General features: G+C 38.4%; 2 protein-coding genes across 3 annotated transcripts in view; one reads left to right on the plus strand and one right to left on the minus strand.

Annotated features, from left to right (window-relative positions):
• The first annotated feature begins 240 nt into the window (after nt 1-240).
• LOC311289527 (uncharacterized protein) lies at nt 241-6783 on the plus strand. The gene is made up of 6 exons (XM_084407602.1): nt 241-534; nt 728-770; nt 961-1080; nt 1167-1235; nt 4597-4689; nt 5055-6783. The coding sequence occupies exons 1-6, from the start codon at nt 470-472 to the stop codon at nt 5142-5144; spliced, it is 480 nt and encodes a 159-aa protein (XP_084263728.1). The 5' UTR covers nt 241-469; the 3' UTR covers nt 5145-6783.
• A 3267-nt stretch (nt 6784-10050) lies between these two features.
• Nucleotides 10051-20998, minus strand: part of ano2b (anoctamin 2b) — a 35421-nt gene continuing 24473 nt past the window's right edge. The window contains exons 22-27 of one of the 2 annotated variants that reach the window (XM_084407475.1): nt 18488-18633; nt 16701-16853; nt 16539-16591; nt 14849-15030; nt 12574-12679; nt 10051-11418 (exon numbers count right to left, since the gene is read on the minus strand). In XM_084407475.1, coding sequence (XP_084263601.1) covers nt 11050-11418; nt 12574-12679; nt 14849-15030; nt 16539-16591; nt 16701-16853; nt 18488-18633 — 1009 coding nt within the window. In that variant the 3' untranslated portion in view covers nt 10051-11049. The remainder of the gene's footprint in view (nt 11419-12573; nt 12680-14848; nt 15031-16538; nt 16592-16700; nt 16854-18487; nt 18634-20998) is intronic. The other variant, XM_084407476.1, reaches the window with a different exon arrangement.

Raw genomic sequence — 20998 nt, forward strand, 5'->3', positions numbered from 1 at the left:
TCAAAATCTACAACCTATACATTTTTTTTTCCAGACAAATTCATCATATGATCTACATTCTTGGTTCTGCTAAAGTGCCTCTCTGTGTCACGCAAACACATTTCCATCAAACCATGTTTTGAAGCCTATATGCATTCCAGAAGATCCAATGACATCACTGAAAACAGCTCTGACCTCTTGTGTTTTTCTGCAGGCTGATTGCATTTGTTAGAAGGTGCTGTTCATTACTGACCTGTGATCAGGCTTATGGTTTCTACATTACGGTCTGAGACAGGGAAGCCTGACTGTCGATCTGTCCGAACAGAAATCTCGTTCAGAAGTGCGAAGGAAAGCACATATTGACATGAGGCAATTCAATTAATCAAAAGTGAAAGGAAGTTTTATTAGCACCACAGTGGTTTTTTTAGCAGCCTTGTGCAGAAATAACTATGATGTCTTTTGCACGTCGTCACAGTATATTACCATTTGTATGAGGTTTACAAAAGGAGACGAAAGCAAACGAAAGGAGTGCGCAAAGAGACAACTCCAGTCCAGGTGAGCTGGCCGAGATATTCTCATCTGATTGAATTTGACAAAAATTATGCAGTTATATGAATGGAGACAGGAGATATTCTATATGTATGTGCTGTAGTTGTGTTTAAGACACAGTGAAAATTAACTTTAATTAACAAAAAAACTGTGTGACTGTAAAAAACTTGGCTTTTCTACTTTGTTTTTGTTTTTTTAGGATGGCTCATGCGAACAGATTTTCTCAAATTCCCATGTCTAAGGTTTTCATGTTTCTATTGCAACTTTTCCATGCATGTTTAGTCTGTGAGATTGGATTCATTTAAAAAAGACTTGCAAAAAAACTGCTTTGACTGCAAATTTAGCCTGTGACCAGCTGGGCATTTCTAACATAAAAACATAAATAAATAAATAAATTATCTCATCATGTGCATTTTTTCGCTATCCACTCAGTGCATGCGAGATCTATGTAAGGAGGAAGACTACACTTTTTTAAACAGTCTTGGGAAGCCGGATAAGAGTCCGGAGAGCACATGTCAGGAGAGTGAGTGTCCGGAAAAGCAAGAAGATAGGGTAAACATCAACTTGTTTTCTTGTTAACTTCACTCAAAGTCTGTTTATGAACACGTCGATGCTTACGTTATTCTCTGTTCTGCTAGATCCGCCGTCGACTGGAGAGAGAGCATCTGGAACAAGAAAAGCAACGTGAGATAGAGGAACGGCAGAAGGTATGTTGACCCATGTCAAAGAGTCACCGCACTGCCGTCTGCAGTGATAACACTGATTATATCTGTCTCCACCGTCCGCAGCCTGAGTCTGTCCAGAGATGACAGACCTGCTTCGGCAGACTTACATTGTCAGGCTAATTGTGCTTGATTGCATTACGTCTGCATTGTTGCTAACTTTGGCTGCACATGCAGTGACCTCTGTATTGTAAGGCCAGGTTGCCCAGGTAAACACACTAATGCAATCATTTCTGCTATAAAAGTATTTAAAAAAACAGGACTTTGGTAGTCTGCGCAGGTGGAGTGAAGTCTGGTCTGCTTTAATCAGCTTTTTCTGGCTGATAACCTTCTGACTGGCATGTCAAAAAAATCAACTACAGTATGCTTTGTTTTTATCTAGAATTTAGGAGCGGGGTAAATAGATGGTTGTAAATACATGCAAAAAAAAAAAAAAAAAACTTGGCGTCAGACTCCAGGAACATTTAAACTGAAAACACTGGGAGAAATCTGTGAAAAGTGTCCAATTGTTGTCCATCCAAAACTAATACTGATTATTTCAGACAGAAACACAAAGCAAAGTATACAGCTTTGCGTGTCAATATCTACTTTGCATGCTACTAATAGTGTGCTAAAGTGATGTCTGGAGGGAATATTTGCTTTTAAGGATTAAACCATCAAAATATGAGATATATATTTTTAAATATGAACAATAGAACAATACACTAAACTTTGTTAAGGTATTTATCTGACAAAATGACTTGGCAAAAAAGTCAAACTACAGCTAAGGGTTTTATTTTACTATGCAAAACAAAAGCACAACTTTTTAACACATTTTAGTAATATTTAAATACAGAGTGAAGAAGTCAATTTTCCTAGGACGGACACACTTTTGGCCTCTATACTGTATGTGACTCAAATTTAAAATTTAAATCATAAACAAAGCTTATACTTGGAATTAGTCACTGCAAATATTAATGTTCTTATAACAAATTGCAAAATCGCTTTGGATTTAACTTGTATGCTAAATGAATAAATGTACAGTAAACATCAAAATGAATATTTTAAAAAAAACTTGAAACTTCTGCCTGGAAGTCATCTAAGTCATCATAAGTCATAAACATATAGTGATGATCGGAAACAAACTACAAAAAATGTTTGTATTCCCATTTGCCAATAGCGAAAGAAAGAAGCTACAATAGCATTTCTATAAAATATTTGGAATTTTTTTACATTGGCCAGAAGAGAGAAAGATGTCAGCTGTTGTATTAGCAACACTAATATGGCAGCGTTAACTAATACACTAATACATGTGTTATAAATGTACATTTAAAAAAAATGAAAATATAACTGTGTGAAAAGGGTCTATTACCCTTTAAGAAATGATGATAAACTATGCACCCCAAGCTTGTGATTTTACATGCAGCGTGTGTAACAATCAGTGAGAGAACTATGAAATGTTTTTGGGCATGAAACTAAAACTGTGCATGCAAGATACAACGGTGGAAAGCTCATGCTACCGTGTAGCTGTTGTGCAGGACGCTCAGGGACTGTTTGTGTAAGTTGATGAAGCCCCCAGCTGCACATGGTCTGCGTCCAAGTCTAACAGCCAAGTGTGAGGTCACTGAAGGACAGTCATATTGTTGTTGTCCACTTGGCCGTTGTCATAAATTCAACAGCTTGAGGAATTCCTGCAACGCCTTTTTTAACTCCACGCTCGCTTAAGAAGAAACCCCAATGGGACTCTCTCAGTCAAGTCGGTGGAATAGCCTTGAGTTCTGCCTTTCTAATATCTAAAGGCTACAAACAGACAGTCCACCGCTCTCACTTCCTTCCTCTCCAGCTGCTCAGAGTCTCCCGGCGAGCTTTCAGGTTTGCAGCGTGTCCGTCCTCTGATTAATGTACAGAAGGGTCAGGGAAGAAGTACTTACTTTTGTTTCCCATGTGCGTACTATTTGATCCTGTTGTCATTCATAACCTACATCCCCCAAACCTCAGATCCCATCGGATAACCCCACCCTCCGTGCGTTTGTGAGTGTGTGTTGCTAGTAGAGAACAGCCTGTGACTGTTTCAATCCTCTGAGGGAAGAGGTGTTACAGCCTGTTTTTTCTCTTATTAGTTTGAATAGAAGGCGATGCGTTTCAACGTCTTCCACATGCCGAGCACAGCTACATTTACTGCCTGGCTTATAGTATCACATTAGAGACGGGAAGTAGCACCCTCAGAAGATCTGGCTGAAGCCTACATAGGTCAAAGGTCAAGCCTATCCTCATTCCTGCAGCCCTACATCAGGTTCTACCTCACTGCATCAGCCCTCAGACACAGGCTTGCTTCTAAGCCATAAGAAGCTTGAAATAACATTAGACAGTTTGGAAATAAATGGCTGTGTAATTTCTGCTGAAGATCGAACCAGTGTTCTACTTTGAGATCTACATAGTCATTGTCACTATAGTCATTTATGGAAACCATGTGCACACTAACATATAACAAGTCAGATTAACATTTTAATGCCTAATCAGTATCAAGCAACTTGGAACATTCTGATTACGATTAAAGTATTAACATGCGGAGAGATTATCCAATCATAACAGAGGTCATTTAAATATATTCTTAAAAGTAAAGTAGTGGCCAAAAGTGATGTTCGCCTTTAGAAAATTGACATCTTCACCCTTTGTTCGAATACTATTAAGAATTTGTTAAATATTTTGTAAGCATATTGCGTCGTTGTGCTTGGACTGGAGTCAATTGTTTTATTTGATAACGCAATGAAACATGACAAATTGTGCAGGCAATTATTACCGGGCGGTCATACAAAAAAAGTTTGAACATACCAATGAAATATTAACAACTGATTGTGTTGTAGTCAACAACATAACTTTTTGCTTTTTCAATGCATTTTTTGGATACATGCTATAGTTGTCAGATAAATACCTTGACCAAGTTTCATGTTTTGTTCTTCCCTCATATTTAATATATATTTATCTCATATTTTGATGTTTACTCGAACATGTAGGGTCATTAAAAACAAACATGCCCTCCAGACATCACTTTTGTCCACTACTGTATAATAGGACAAACAAGCAGTTTATTTCTAAGAAACAAAGAGGATGGAAAATGTTACGTAAGGCTAAATTTGGTAAAAGAATCCTTGACTAACATTATAAGAGGACTGAAGAGTTTAAAAGGAAACTGCAACATAAATATAGACCCTTAATGCTATTTTCAAAATTAATGGTTTCATAACAACAGCCTAATATTATTACAAAGCTGCATGCCCCTCAATAAACCCAGTATTAGAATCCTGTCTTCACAATTTCTGACTCTCTCTAGAACTATGAACATGTTGTGTATTTGTGTCTGTGAAAGGAGAAAGAAGAGCAGTGGAAAAGTCATGTGGCCGAGCTGACTGTCCAACGTAAGACCATCCGTGCAAAACTGGACCGACTACGAGAATTTAGGGTGAGGTTTGTCCGGACACACATACAGACAGACCAACACACACACATAAACACTAGTACTATTCCCAGGTACAGATGTGAGGCCCAAAAGCAGTATGACTGAATGTGACCAGATGTTGAACGTATCTAATGCAAAATATGCTAACCAATACCATACCTGACTCGCAGCAATAGACAGGCACAGATTACATCTACAGACACCAAAAAATGCACATAAAAATGTCATAACATATTATTCAAATTTCATGTTTAAAAAAAACACCATGTCAAAAGGACAAAATGGTCCGTAAAAGTTCAGGAAGTTCACCTACAATGTATCTTCATATATCATCTCAGATATTAATGCATCTCACTTTTAATTTCCAGGACTTTCAGAAGCAAGTTGTGCTTCAGGATTTGGGTCTAGATCCAGGTTCTGCAAACGAGACCGTCAAGCACCTTCTCATGAGACTGTAACTGTGTTTACTATTAAATGGTAAAACTCCAAATCATTCAAATACTTAAACTGCTAACAAAGCTTTATATGATGTATTACAGGTGTGTAGCGGTAGCATAACTTCTGAAGATGTGTTAATATTAGACTGTTTAAACCATAAGCAGAAAATCATGTAACTTAAGAAATCATAGCTCTACCTCTTATATAAACTCAAAGACGCTAACCGAGTGAGTTATGGCTTATTTGATGTTCAAAATGATTCAATAGCAAGCTGGCTGACTGTGTGGCAAATAAATCACAGCTACCGGCGTAATGTGCGTCACATGTCAGATGTTTCACTGTAATATTGCAGCAGATGAGTATAAATGGACAATAAATCGCATGACTCTGCGGTGAGGAGGGAGACCTGAGGTAAAGACAAACAGAGGAGCTCAGATTCAAAAGAGAACAAGAAGCAATTAATTCTCATGTCTTTCAGAGTCTTTTATGCATCTTTGGGGATCTCCAGCACAAAAGGTGGTGATGGAGATGGATGAGAATAGAGAATGCATAAAGAAAGGATGGAAGAGAAAGAAACAGGTGGTTCCAGTGGTACAGGTCTAGCATTAAGGGAGAAGAACACAGCAGGATCATGTTACAGCATGTCTGACCCCTGAGGGCCAGGAAAATGCTACAGTCTCTAGTGTCACACATCCTCAAATCCCAGAATTCCTTTCTGCACGCTGCAGCTCTACATCACCTCCATGTGCTCTGTTGTGTTTATTTCATGACAGACTCACTATAGTGCAGCTGGGCTGTACAGCTCTGATTTATTCTACACCCTTAATGTGCACTGCGGGACACATTTCAGTGAAATGCTACCTTACGACACGCTAGAGTCTTTTCTAAAACAAGCGTTCCAGCAAATAGTTCTAGGGCTGGGCAGTTCATCCCACCATACTGAAGCATTCCATCTTAAATGAAACAGTAATTTTCCCTGCCAGCTTTACCACCCTTACACCCCTCTAGACTCCATTTAGCACATTAAATGTTTCTAAGCCATTTTGGGTCATTCAAAAGTTATTTTCTCATTTTGAGCATTTCTAGGCCATGGCCCTTCTTTCTCATAAATCTACATGGTCAAAGCAGAGCACTAGAATAGAAGTTCAAAATAGCATACTAACATTCTCTATCTCTGGTACGTACTGTGCGAGTTTTCAGTACGCATGAAATACCTGCAGACCTATACATTTGCAAAATATGTAGAACTGCATCCCAAACTGCATCTTGACCTTCCTGGAAATTAAAGTGCATTGATGTATTGCATTGTGGGAATGAACTGGAAGTAGTAACAATCGTTAGCCCCCTTCACACAGTCTTTACTGGTAGCTAAATTACCGCTAAATTACTGTAATGAGATCATGTGTGAACAGGAACTTTTCAACTGTCATCTGTTCTGGCAATTTCCTGGTATGAGAAGTTGTAACATTATCAGTAAAATACCGGTATGATGCTATGTGTGAACAAAGAATGAAGATTACCAGTATATGAGCACGTAGGTCAGGACTAGCTGACCTAAGAAGTTTGCTTTGAGCCAGTCATAACTATTATGCGCCTCGTTTTTTTAAGAGCAAAACCGCATTCTGTGTGATCCTCCCCTCACGTCTGTCACTCAGAAGTAAAAAATAAAATAAAAAAGGAACAAAAATAAAACTAAAGCTCTTCTCCTTATTCAGGTGGATGAAGAAAACGGTGCAGGTACTGGTGATGTGTGAATGGTACCGGGGAAAAATACGGTCCGGCATTGCTTGTGAGAACAGTGCATTTGTGTATTTACCGGAAAAATCATTCAGGTAATATTATAGTAATTTACCAGGATTGCTGTGTGAAAGGGGTTATTATCTGATCTGCCCAATATAATAAAAACGTATATAGATCACGTATGGATCACATGCAACATAATCAATCAGGTCATGTGACAACAACGTTCCACTGTTTATAGTTGCATTTTGTCAAGTTTAGAAAAATCGTAGGCAGTGCACTTATAATATTTAGTAAGCTAGTAATATTAAGCTAGTATTCCATTCCAAACACAATGCCCTAAGACAGGGAAAAGAAGAAAGATACAGGAAATGAATGGCTATCACTCACAAATCAGGTCATCTGAAGGTTTAGTCTAGTTGACTATGGAATGTGCCATTGGCAGAGCTTCCGTGGAAATGCACAATGGTGCAACCTTCAAGTGTAGCTAACACCTGAAACCATGTGAAAGCCTGGTGTGTAACGACTCCAGATAAAAGCCAGTGCTTTAGGCCATTTAAAAGAAGTGAACCTGAATGCAACCCCCAGTGCCTCTCTTCTGTCTTTAGACACAGTGTTATATAAAGAATCTAAATCTAACGTCTCGAAACGTGCATTGAGCAAAAAAAGTTGTATGACTTGTAGTAGCCTACAAGAAAACACAATATCTTAACAGTGGAAATGTGCATGCAAAGAATAATTAGCTCAAAACACGCAAGCAGCCTGGGAATTGTGAAACTCTGCAGGTGTCCTCTGATAGTTTAGTGATGCTGTGCTTCGGTTAGGCTAATCAAAAATCCTCCTCACATTAACAATGCATTGACTCCAGCATTTTAAGTGACCACCCCGTGCGTCATCTCACCCTAGGAAGGAACGCCCTGTGGGAGAGAGAGATTCAGGTTTGTCACAGATCTTATTCCAGGTTCCTTTCTCATCCCCATGTGCCGATGTTTAATTCAGAAACCAGTCTCTGACATCACAATACCACGCACCAGCACAGCATTGTGTGTCTTCAACTAGAGCGAGAATACGCCGCAGTCAATCACAACCACAATATCACTGATGTAACTAATACCAGCTCATACTACCCTGTGTAGGCGGATGTAATGCATAACCAAGATAGTAGAATCAGTAAGAACCAATCCTAATTGCCAGGTAAATCTGTCCCTGCTCTTGTATCACTGCTGTGTGTGATGAATAAAGGCTTTGGAGAAGATTACGTACCAACAAGATACTTCCAGACGGCAACGAGCAGCAAGTTGAATTGTGATTGTGCAAGAGTACACGCGAGGACACTTGAAAACCCTTATTAAACCTTAAAACCTTAAGAACTTCCAATCTGATTTTTCATCAAGATTTTAATTTATTTTGAAAGAGTTATCGTCATCTTTTTTGTTTAATGAAGCCAAGAGTATTGCATCAACACTGACTGCAGATTTAAAGATATTGGTAGAGACAATGGATGTGGGTTTAAAGCTTTTGTTAAATAGTGTTTGCCTTAAATATTCACCGTAATATATGTTTATTGTTATGATTCCATTTTAGGAAGTATAAAACATTTGCAAAATATCTCAGTCCTTTAAAAAGTATTACAGTGTGCAAGTAATATTCAAAAAATATAGAAATTACATATTATATTACTCATAATAAAGAAATTAATTGTACCTTTCAATATGAGTCAAAATCTACTGAGGGGTAATAATGGAGCAACCGTTTTAAAAAGTGATTTTCACTATTAAAATCTGAATTTTATTAGCTTTGTTATAAGAGGCAATAAAATCAACTTTGTTCATCAAAACACTCCTTTCCTTGTGAAAAATTAACTTGATTTTCAAAAGTCAACAAATTACCGACAGCTGAACATGTCAGTCTCTGAGTAACAAAATAATTCTATAAAATAAGTATAATGAACTGTGTAAAAAGAATTTAAAATGTTTTATAATTACCCAAAAAATCAAACATAGTTTGATCACCCCTTACGCAGATTATCACGTCTGTCAAAAACTTAGGCTGACTGTCGGTTGGAATATTAACTAAAAACATGGACATAACACACTCATGGACATCAATCACTTCACTGAATACTTGCCAGCTAAGAAATAAATAATTATTACCTTAGGATCCATCTGTTTTCAAATCCACATCATTTAAATATATCACAACATGGATGTCTGTCAAAAAATAACATGCACAGTACACTGTAGTATTTACGCGAAGCAGAGGTCCAGTGAGTCATAAAATAGCATAAAAAACCCACATTACCGGATGTTTTCAATAATTTTCTATTCTTGACTGATCTTTTTGTAATAGATGAACTGTTAAATGAGTGATTATGAGTCCCCCCAATTTCACTCTCATATGCTGATGTAATTTTATATATTATAAATAGTGTGATTTTTATGACATGATTTGTTACATTTAATTACCCCTTGGCAAATTTTGACTCATATATGTTTATGTATGTTTAAAGTCATGTACACTTACTCATAAAAACTTTTAATTTGACACTTGTAACAGTAATAATTTCTTATTACAAAAAAAGTATTTCAAACATTGCATCGCTTAATGAACTTATTTAGCTTTTTTCACGTGTCATAATCATAATCTGACCGCCATATCAGTCAGTCCAACTTTCATATCTACATAGCAACCAGTAGAGGCCGAAGGGGGTAAAACACGCCTCAACCTTAGATGCCCGTCAAATGAGTTGGTAAGTTGCATGGCAGCAGTCCTCTGGACTTGAGCTGCTTAACTTTTTCTCACATCTCATGCTTTTTAATCTGTGGGAAATACAAATATTTATGTGTATTTTTCAGCCTGGTTTTGTCATGAAACTATAAAGCACATAGGATAGACTTCATGGTGAATGCCAAGATCTTAATCCTCTTGAATTGTAAAGTCCAGACCCCAGGGATAAATCAAATGTGGCTCTGAGGTGAAAACACAAAAAGATCAAAATCCTGCCCTGGTAAATCTGAAAAAGAGAATAGAGAAGCAGTGTCTACTGGGTAAAGATAGCTTTGTTAAGCATGTGTGCCAATCATCAGGGTATTACAACAAACAACAGTCAGGACCACAAGTGAATTGACCCTGCGGGACTCGTAGCACAATGCCTTGAGGGCGAGAAAGAAAATCCACTAGCGCATAATTGGGATTAAATATTTATTCTTCTTGCATGAGTATTAAGTCCTATGAGGCATTGTGAATGATGACTTGATGGCCAGATGTTGGCACACAACATCCATCCATGTTTCCTCCCTGGATGACAGTAACCCCCCTTCAACCTTCCCACATCGGTGACGGCAAATTCATGGGAGGATTACAGATGACATGGCACAAAAAGACCAGCTGCTCCACAATCATTAATACAGCGAATGCTGTGTGATCCCAATCTACAGCCCTGCACTTTATCAGAAGAAGGCATAGCATAAATATATGGATTGACAAACTTGAGTTTAATTACATATTGCCTTAATGTGTTACATTACGAGAGGGCTGGGACGTTAAAAAGACAAAACGCCACACATTTCACAGAATACGTCGCAGTACCACATCGTAATTGTGTTCGTTGCATCTTACCTTACTAACACGCATCATAGTCTTTATTAACCCAACAATGGTCATATTGATGAGAACAAATACAGCCTACAGTGACGCTGTTACCTGAGAAAATGAAGGGTTATTATTTGCCGTTATATGCTACATCTCGTGGACAATGTGCAAAGCGATTTGCATTTGGACAGCATGTACAGATTACGCAACGTCACCAAATGTGTGCTGCTCTTTATGAGTTTGTACCGACAAACATCCTCGTTCAAGAACAGATCAAGGAGAAAAACATTCCAAGAGACCCGCTCGTGTTCCTGTGCTCGGCGAACGCCAATGCATATGAAATGACTGCATCTGCAAGCGGTCCTATTGAAGCTCAAGTTTGTGTGTCAGATGTCCCTGAAAACACTAGGAACATCTGAGGGTTTAAAAACAGGCATTCAGACATACAGTTCAGAGACCAAAAGGAGTGACAACACCTGATTCCCAAAACTCCCCACACAGAGCCTCAAACTTCGGCAAATCCTCAAAACTTAGCGCTCAGGCACTGTTAAACACGCTCCACCGGTAGACTCATCTTCTCTCGCCCGACCTCCTTCACACGGCCGTGTGCTGGGTGATGTCGCTGCGGGGAGACATGGACATCTGGCGGGTGAATTGGCTGAAGCTTGCAGCTCTGGGCCGGGTGCGGGGAGCTGTGGAACCCGGGGACGGGGCGGAAAGGACCGGTCCAGGGTGGGTTTCCTGAAGGGGCAGCGAGGTCTGATCCGACACCTGCACCTCATCCTGCTGGTCTTTGGACAGATCTTTAGAGAACAGGCTCTGGATCAGCTGCAACTTCTCCTTTTCCTCGTTTAGGAAGACGTCCACCAGAAGAGTCTTCTCCTTCTTCAGCTGCTCGCTGATGTTTTTGGGCACGTCCGGGATGACCCAGGCCACCAGCATGCTCATGGTTATCACCAGGTTCTGGAGGAGTGGAAGAACACGTAAGTTTATATATTCGTTCACGGGTGGGGAACAGGAGATGATACACATCAGCGGCTGTGAAGAAAAGATATATCTTTCTGTTCAATAGATGGAGGATCTTTTCCACACCAGACAGCGTTTTAGGTATTGGCACTCTGCCAGTGATGTCTATACATTGAGTTTGTGATCTTGAGGCTTTTATAGTCATGAAGAAAAAGCAATCTCATTTGCAGTTTATATATACATTTCCATTCAAAAGTCTGGGCTCTGAAAGATTTTACGTGTTTTTGAAAGAAAAAGTTTCTGCTTAACAAGGGTGCATTTGATAAAAAATACATTAAAAACAGTAACATTGTGAAATATTATTTAAAAAATTGGATATATTTTTAAACATCATTTATTCCTGTTGTGAGGCAAAGCTGAATTTTCAGCATTATTACTCCAGTCTTCAGTGTCACATGATCCTTCAGAAATCAGTCTAATATGCTGATTTGCTGATCAAGAAACATTTATTATTATTATCAATGTTGCAAACAGTTGCACAGCTTAATATGTTTGCGGAAACCCTTTTTTTCAGGATTCTTGTGTGAAGTTTTTAACAGAAATCTTAATCAAATGAATGCATCCTTGCTGAATACAAATATTAATTTGACATTTTGAAGTCATATTAAAGCTTTGAGTGAGGAAAATACTGAATTTAAGTTGTTATTTATTTAAAAAATCTTCCACCTTTTCTAGCCCCTTTAGCAGCTTCATCACAGCCTTGGTCACTATGCACTTCGAAACAACACTGAAGTTGAATGACATTTAATTTTGGACTGAACTATTCCTTTAACTGTTTGGTTTACTGTTTAATTGCATTTCAATAAAATTAGTTTCCACCCACAAATGCTGACAGCAGGACATTTCTAATGAGTTACAGCACTTATTCTGACCACCATAAAGTATAGACCATTTTTCCTAACGTGCAAAGGCTGCATCATTTATATGTGGTTGAACCTCTCATATTGCTGAGGTAGCTGTCGTGTGGCTTTTACATTTACGTTCCTCCATTCATAGTCAATTTACTCTGGATTTTCTGGCATTCACTTGGTCAAACTGTTGAATGTTAAGAGCACGCAGATTTGGGCGTAATGGTAAAATAGTAGTTTGTACCTGAAACAATATAACGAAACCTAACCGAGCGGCTAGAACCGACCAGTACTGTTTAGAGAACTGGTACGCCTCTGTCGACCATGGCGGTTCTCTGTAGTCCTTGTATCTGAAATGAAAAGAACAGGCATCCCGAGTCATTCTAGGCTAATTCATCTCCAGCGAGGTTTGCAATAAAAAGAAACAGAAAATGTAAAACACATGCTCAACACATGCTTCTAGAAGGCTACAAAGGGCAAAACAACACAACAGCAGTATTAATTATGATGAAGATCAAAAGTGCAAAAGAAGGAACTGCATCCTTAACTATTTAATTGTGTAAGTGGATTTGTTTCCTCTTTGGGATACACTGGCAACTGTTACTTTTAAATCGTTTAAAACCATATAGTTGTAGTACGAGGAGACGTTCTTGGTCATATTTTGATTATCTGTTCAGGATCAGACTGAGTTGGCCTTATTCATTAGACCAGGCTGCTCCCAAATGTTTTGATTTCCTCTACTGAATTATGAAAAGTAAACTCTGAGTCTTTAATAACGTACTAAAGACGTTGCTTTCATGGCCATATACAGTAATCTACGTGGAATGTGTTAGACTGCATGGTTTTGATTTCCTCAGACAGTCAGATAGCTTCATCTAAAGACACGATCTCTGGGGTGAAGTCCTTGTTTGGTTATACTGGTCCAGAAAGGGCAAATATGGTGCAGTAAAAACATGGGCTTGATTTGTTCCCCAACCCTATTTTAGAACACTGACAAGCTTGCTCTCTTGCTCCCTCTCCATCTATCTGTCCTCTTAACAAACAGACGGAGGGTCAAAGGAACCCAGACATCAGATTGCCACTTCTCTTTGGTCCGAGTAGCTGACGTCCACCAACAAACGAGCGTAATCTCGTTCTCAACTGCTTGGAGCAGAAAAAGCAGACAGGTTCTGATAAAAGCACTTTTCTTGACATGCTTCTGATCTGTGTTGTGAAGGCCGCCCGAGATAATCAAAGCAGTGGTGAGATCTCACACGTCAGGGTGATGGAGTCCCATCCAGAAGTTTCTCTCCGTCTCTCTTTCTTCCATTCCGCTGCCTGCTGTGATTTGGGCGTGAGGGTTAAAGAAGTTTGTTTTCATGATCTTAACAAGAGAAAATTCTTTCCAGAGAAACGATGAACAGAATTACTATCATTATCAACACAAGCAAACAGCACTGCTTCGTTAGAATTATTATTGTTTTTTCGCATTAAGATAGTTTACAAAACTATTTAGGCCCACGCGGAATCTGTGCATGATTTTCCACATTTTCTGCTCTGACAGTGGAGGAAAATCTGCAGAATTCTGTGGAACAGATTATTGTAAAATGTATTAGTAGTTGTAGCTATATCTGGTAACATTAGTTACCCATGAACTAACAATGAACAATACTTCTATTTATTAGTCTTAATGGTAATTTCAATGTTTGCTAATACATTTTTAAAATTAAAAGATGTATTTGTTAACATTAGTTAATGCATTGTAAACTAACACAAACAATTGTATTTTTATTAACTAACATTGAAAAAGATAATGAAAAAAAATATATATATATATTGCTCACTGTTCATACATGAACTAATGTTAACAAATGAGTCCTTATTGTAAACTATAACATAATATCTGTGAAAAAAATAAACATGCAAAAGGCGGCAGTTTATGTGAACGAGAATTCTGCAGAAGTCTATTCATTACCAGGCCTGTAAGGAACCTGTGACAGTGCAGTAGATTTCCATAGAATGTGTGCGTGTCTGTTTGTTCAATATTTGTGCTTTCAGCTAACTACAAAAGAACTGACGATCTACACTCCCTATTCACATTAAGTCGATTGATCCAGTTCTTCGTAATTTACCACTGAACTAAATACACTGAAATGGATAGCACGACTAACCTGGTCTGTAAAAGAACCATTTGCAGGTATGGAAAAACCACGCACTAAAGGTGTGGACAAATTTGATGAAGAATATCCCCAGGCGCCATCCAAGAGGATCAGTATGTTCAGACCATTATAGCTTCGACACATGTTTATTTCATATACGATTTAAGAGGTGCAAATGAGGGGTCTTACGGCTCTTTACGGTCTGTGTACTGTCCTACAAAGAACCACCTTGATGTAAACAATCAGTGCTTGTTTAGGTTGGTTACAACTGCTCTTATTGCTGATGATAATGTTCATGGCTTTGTGCTTGGCAATGGATGTTCAATAAATTGTTAGATTTTTTTAATCATAGGTCATAGTAATATAGTTCATCACTCCTACCTGCAGACTGTAATGTCTTTGCCGAGACTGGAGATGGAAGGCACAGTTCCAGGTTTGAAGTTGCTGACATTAAAGTAAGAGAGCGTGTGGTTGATGAAGCCGTGCATGGTCCCTGTCTCGCTGTATATGTACTGGTAGACCAGGCGAGGGATGAAATCTGATGTGAAGGAGATGACAAAAGCCTGAAATGATGTAAGAATATGTAATTAGAATGTGAACAAGCAAGTATCATTAAAGGCATAATTCACCGCTGACAAATGGGTTCAGTTAAATGTTCAATTAAACTTTGCTGCCTATGTGGTAGAAAGGTGAAAATAATTGACAGGAGAAACAAGAGAAATAGGGCTGTTGTCTTTCCTTTTACTAATAGTAAAACCTCAACACCCATAATGCACTGGGCATGTTGCCATTCAAGGCCACTAACAGTCTGCTCCTATTGAATAGGCTTGACGAGAATCATTGCTTGAGTAGGAAATACTTCTTTGCAAACTTTTAGCCACAATGGTGTAGACTTGTATTGCTCCAGGGTGCAAGAGTTCAAATGTTCAGTGGCAGTGAGTTATTTTGGGGTTATCCAGCGCGTTGTAGGCAGTGGCTAAAGGCTGCAAAGAATCATAAACCCGGAGAGGAAAAGCTGAAAAACCTTTTCAAACTGGATGACAATGAACACGGTGTTTTAGGCCAAACGGAGAGGAAAAAAACTGAAAGAATCTGCCGTTCTGTCAGTTAATTAGGAAGAAGAGGAACACCCCAAAGGCAAAACACCATCGCATTCCGGTAAGAAGGCTGTTGCTATATTATTTTAAAGAGTAGACAAAGTACAATCATTTTCAGTGATAAACCTACCCTTAACAGTTTTGTTAACCTTCAGTGGCGACTGTCTGTGGACGGGCATACAAAAATGGCGAAGTAAAATCTGTAGGTTTCACAAAAGCCCTGGTGCTGTCAATAGTCCGCCGAATTACATGTTTTCCATCATCCAGCAGACTTTTGCTGACAAAATTACAGGCATTTATTGGTCCGGGTAACACAGAGAAAGAGTAAACATTGTTCATTTGCACATACAACTGACATTTTAACAATGCAAACGGGGTTGAAAATCAGCAAACTTAAATGTTCAGAGTCAGACCACTATGGAAAACATGCAGAGCGGCATCATTGATAATAGGTGTCATTTAATTGGATTAAAGAGCCAGTTTATAGCTGTAACATTAAACGAATACTTGATTTCTAAAAGAACAGCACAGCTGGACTGAATCAGATGTTGGGCTGCTGAGTAAATATGGTTTCCTTAATGAAAGGTCAAAGAGAAGCTGAAAGATCTTTACCAGGTTTGCCATAAGGCTTACTTCTCATTTTGGGAACATCACATCTATTAAAACAAATCTGCTTGGGGTTTATTATTCAATTTTGAGTTGAAGAGACATGCACGAAAGAAACCGTAGGGTTGAAAGAACATCCATGCAATGCTAGAACATAAATTGTGACATAAATCGATTTCTTCCATGAATAATGTGAACCCAGGCATATAAGTCTGAAGAATCTTGTTCATCAAAGTCTTATGAAAACAATAAGAGGATCTCTTTAACAAGGATGAACCCTGGGGTCTTTATGAATCCCTGTATATAATAAACTTTCCATTCAAATGACTAGCATATTGTAAGCAGCAGAGTTATATAGGAGAACTCACATTGATGATGACTGAGAACTTTCCCAAACCACTCAAGATGTTGTACCAGATACCTGTGAGGAAACATTTCAATTCAGAGGTTTAATTAGTAGATCCAGGAGCGAGTCTGATTCAGAATGCAAGTGAATTGTTGTGGTGTAAATATTGATATGAGATTTTCACCAATATCTTTGGCCCTCACGGCATCTGGCCTGCGAAGCTCAGTGACGAACTTCTTGGCGTCGAGCCGGATCTCGATGATATTGTTTAAGAGGGCGAAAAGCGGAGCCAGCGGGAATGAGGCCACAAAGAGTGACACAAATCCAAACTGAATGACTGAAGAATGGAAAACAAACAAACATGGAGATTACATGCGGAGACATTTGGATTACAAACTGGAGTTTGATTGATGTGCGTTAGAGAGCAATTCTCATGACTGCTATCTGTTACCAGGCATTAAGACTTTGAAATTATACAACTGTCGAATTCTCACTATTAACTAACTATTAACTATGACTTTTGCCTCAATAAACTCCTAATTAATGCTTAATAATAGTTTGTAAGGTAGTTGTTAAGCTTATTGGTATTGGACAGGATATGGTCATGCAGAATAAGACATTAACATGTGCTTTTTAAGCACTAATAAACAGCCAATATCCTGGTAATATGCATGATAATTAGCAACTAGTTAATAGTGAGAATTGCACCCTAAACTAAAGTCTTACCAAATATCCTTATACAATATGTTCACAAATAGCTCAAATAATTATGAAAATAGGAAAACTGAACACCGTGATCGTTCTAACTTCTAACATTACCAGAATGGGTGTCAAACACCAAGCTGATTATTTGTCAATCAACAACACATGGAACATAAGCCTTGTGGGAATCGGCATTTCCTTCTTTGGCTTGATTGACACATGGGTTTTTTTCTGTGCAGCAACCAAACAATGGTTTGAGAGAGATCAGGCTGGAGGGTATCCTACGTAAACATCCATATGACTGGGTCTCATTCTCCCGCTCTCACTGAGAATATCTTTTACAGTGTGTAGGTGTTGATCTCCCACCAGTGTTATTACTGAGGGTCGTAAGTTCATCTTCAATTTCTCCCCAATCGTTTCTTTGATTCAGAGAGTCTCATAAGTGTTCCTTGAATGAAAAACAAAGTTTTACTTGGCAGTGGATTAAAGCATCCATGCATTTTTGAGAAAAGACTAAGGTGCAGGTTTTCTCACGCATATGTCGCCGAAAGACTGTTATGCAACTCGCAGGCACTCCAGGGACTAAACCGTCCCACGTCAAACCACTCAATCAACAATCATGATAGGGAACCATAATAAACTCGGCAGATTATCACAGAAGACAGTGTTGTGTACCTGCATTAAATTTTATATAGCAAAATACATAAAAGAAAAAGAAAACAAAAAATTTTTTAATACAGAGCTCGTTGAAATAAAACTATTGTTTGCAAATGTGTTAGGAAACATCTGTCGGCGTCTTACGTTCTCTGCATAACTAGGTTGTGTAAATGCAGAATGAATAATAGTAATTCAAGTTTGGATTGGTTTTCATATGTTTAACTTTGCTGTTTACTAGGCATTCAGATGTTTTGCAGACGCCGTCACAGCAACTTACATAAACACTCAGTTGTGTATCACTGCAAGCCACATGCTAGCGAATGTAGGCCCTTTCCCGGTTGTAAACACAGATGTAAGGGGCAATTGGTTTAATTCACAAGCTCATTCATAGTTGTTACCCTTTAAACCGTTAAGAAACTCTAATAACTGAGTTTTAGCATATTTCTTGAACCTCTGGGGCGTGTCAAATCCAAAGACCAAAGCATTCCTCTGACAACAAATCCTGCTGTCCCGCCGAAGGGGACAAGTTAGAGTAACCAGATGTTTTTTTCACAGCATTTCACTCTGAGGACGCTCTACTTTCGCTTTTACACACAGTTGAGTTTCACTCACTCATCTCCATGTATTCAGGTGTGAGTCCGTCAAAAGGCTCCAGGTCATAGTCCAGATGCCATTGTTGGCGGCGACCCGGCTGCTCCACAATCTCCTTGGGGTCCCGCTCCTTATCCTTGAGCGTGCGGCACAGCTTCTTCAGCTTTCTAAAGCGGGATATGAGAGGGAGAAAGAGAGAGACAGAATGTAAACACCCAAACCGTTGCTATAAACTTGACCTTGCAGCCAACATGACCCAGATTTGATAGTGAGTCAAGTATCAGGTTTGTTTCTAAGAACTGCATATGAATTTTATGCAAACACATGGCTCATCAACATGATGTGTGCTTTGTTTATTTTTACTGAACTACTATTATTGCTCATAAAAAGAGTTGGATGTTTTTTTTCCAAAACCAAAATGACTGCACTTTTCTTGTGCTACAAACTATATTTTGGCTATATATATATATGTAATATCACACAGATATATATATATATACAACACAGAACACCTTAGAACGGGCAAACATCACTAATTATTTTTTAGAAAACTATTCTTAAAACATCATATTAAACTTCCTTGTGGCTTCTGAGCTTTAACTTAATTTAAATAGAGTGCAACAGTGCCTGCCCACTTTTTCAGCGGCATTGCTTCTGGAGGTATATTTTGCATTCATTTCTACCATAGGGATGTTTAAAAAGTATTTGTTAAAGCGTTGTAAGCCATGGACCAATCCAACCAACTTCAAGCTGAATCATTACATTACAAACTTTGATTTGAAGCAAAAAAAAAGTGTTTGAAAATCAGACAAAAATACAAAGGTACAAGACTGTGTACTTAACGGCTTTAGTGAAAGAAAGAACTACAATCCCATGATGCATTGCAAACAGCACAATCAAATTAAAACATAAAACTACTCATTTTAAAATGTTGATTGTATATATAAAAGCAATATATATATATATACAAATATTTAAGTGTTTTTGAGAGCATTGTGAGATTGACTCGGGTACATCATTCAAAGTGAGTGAATGATGGTGACTACTCTCTGATTGGTGTAATTTTCTGTAGAGCATCATGGCTAATGTAGTTTGTCACCACAAATTCCACTGTTAAACAATTATTTTAAAAATAAGTTGAAATAATGCAGGATGATGGTTTGAACAGAAGCAAATGCCATCAATTAACAACATTGTAGCTCACAGTAGGTCTGTCTTTAAAGGTTATAAGTTAAAAGTCAGTTTCCCTATGGAGAAAATGAATGGGGTTTTTACTTCAAGAACCCGACTGTTGCTCTCTATTCCTTTGAGTGAATCAGTTCAGTGATCTGGCATGAGAATGAACTTCCAGATGTTTCATGATTAATTGGTAATAAACCAATTAATCATGAAACCAGACAGACCAGTTCATTTGATTCACACATACACAGAAGACTCAAAATAACTTTCTGGTAATCTCATTATTGTACACATCTGTTCAAACCACACAGACACAAGGCTGTCTGTTCCAGCTTGGTTACATGGAAAAGAATAAAAGCAAAAAGAATGCAAATCTCTAAATCAAATTAGTCAAGCAATACAGAACGTTCTAGCACATTAAATCTCTCAATTCAATGCTAAAAACCAAAAACACAAACAGCATGACTGTAGGTCCTACATGTTTCTGTTAAAACACCTGAAAGTACCTAAAAGAGCCAGTGGAGATCACAGGACCTAAATCGGGATCAGTTGGTGGTGACCCTAAATAACTCCCAAAGTGTTTGGAGCTATTCCACATTTAAAGGCAAAGCTCTCATAAACTTCTCATTAAACAGTTTAGGATTTCAGCAAAGAGAAGGTTGCTTATATAAGTGGGTTTTGAAAACAAGGTAAATTGATATAATGACCCAAGTTGTAAAATTCAAAAGCTCAATGAAACAGGATATATTTCGCCCTAAAAGCACGCCAGCAAACACGCCATGCAATCACAACCACAACATACTTTGACCCCATTTTTAAGTCATTAAAACAAACATGACGTGCACAGGAATCGCTCTGTGTTCAAGCCTTCGTGTTTGGAGAGTCCTCATCAGGAGAGCAAGTGCGAGAGCATGACAGCTCACGTTGGACTGGCCAAATATAGTGGACGAAATGGTCCGTGTGGTCCATCCGTCTATAGCTTATTAACACTCCCAATAAAACCCTCCAAATGCATCTGCTGCATTATTTAGTCTCCAAAACTACAGCTTTTTCCAGCACATTACTTTTTAATGCTCGCCTTTGTATCATAAGTGCTTTCCTCCATCCGTGATAAAGCTCTCGTTTACTAGCTGTTGGAATGAATTTGCACCTGGGAATGTGTTAGAATGACACGCAAACCCCTACTGGTGGAAAACGACTGGTCAACTAAAACAGACCTAAAAAAAGATGAAGCACCCTTTTAAACATACAAGGCTCTGTTTTTAGCATGCACATTATTATAATATTGTGGGATGGCATTGGTCTGTGGGGAGATTAGATCTATTAAGTAGGTCAGGGATCTCGAGTTGTCCT

The sequence above is a fragment of the Rutilus rutilus genome (genome assembly GCF_951802725.1).
Source record: "Rutilus rutilus genome assembly, chromosome: 4".
NCBI classification, from domain to species: Eukaryota; Metazoa; Chordata; class Actinopteri; order Cypriniformes; family Leuciscidae; genus Rutilus; species Rutilus rutilus.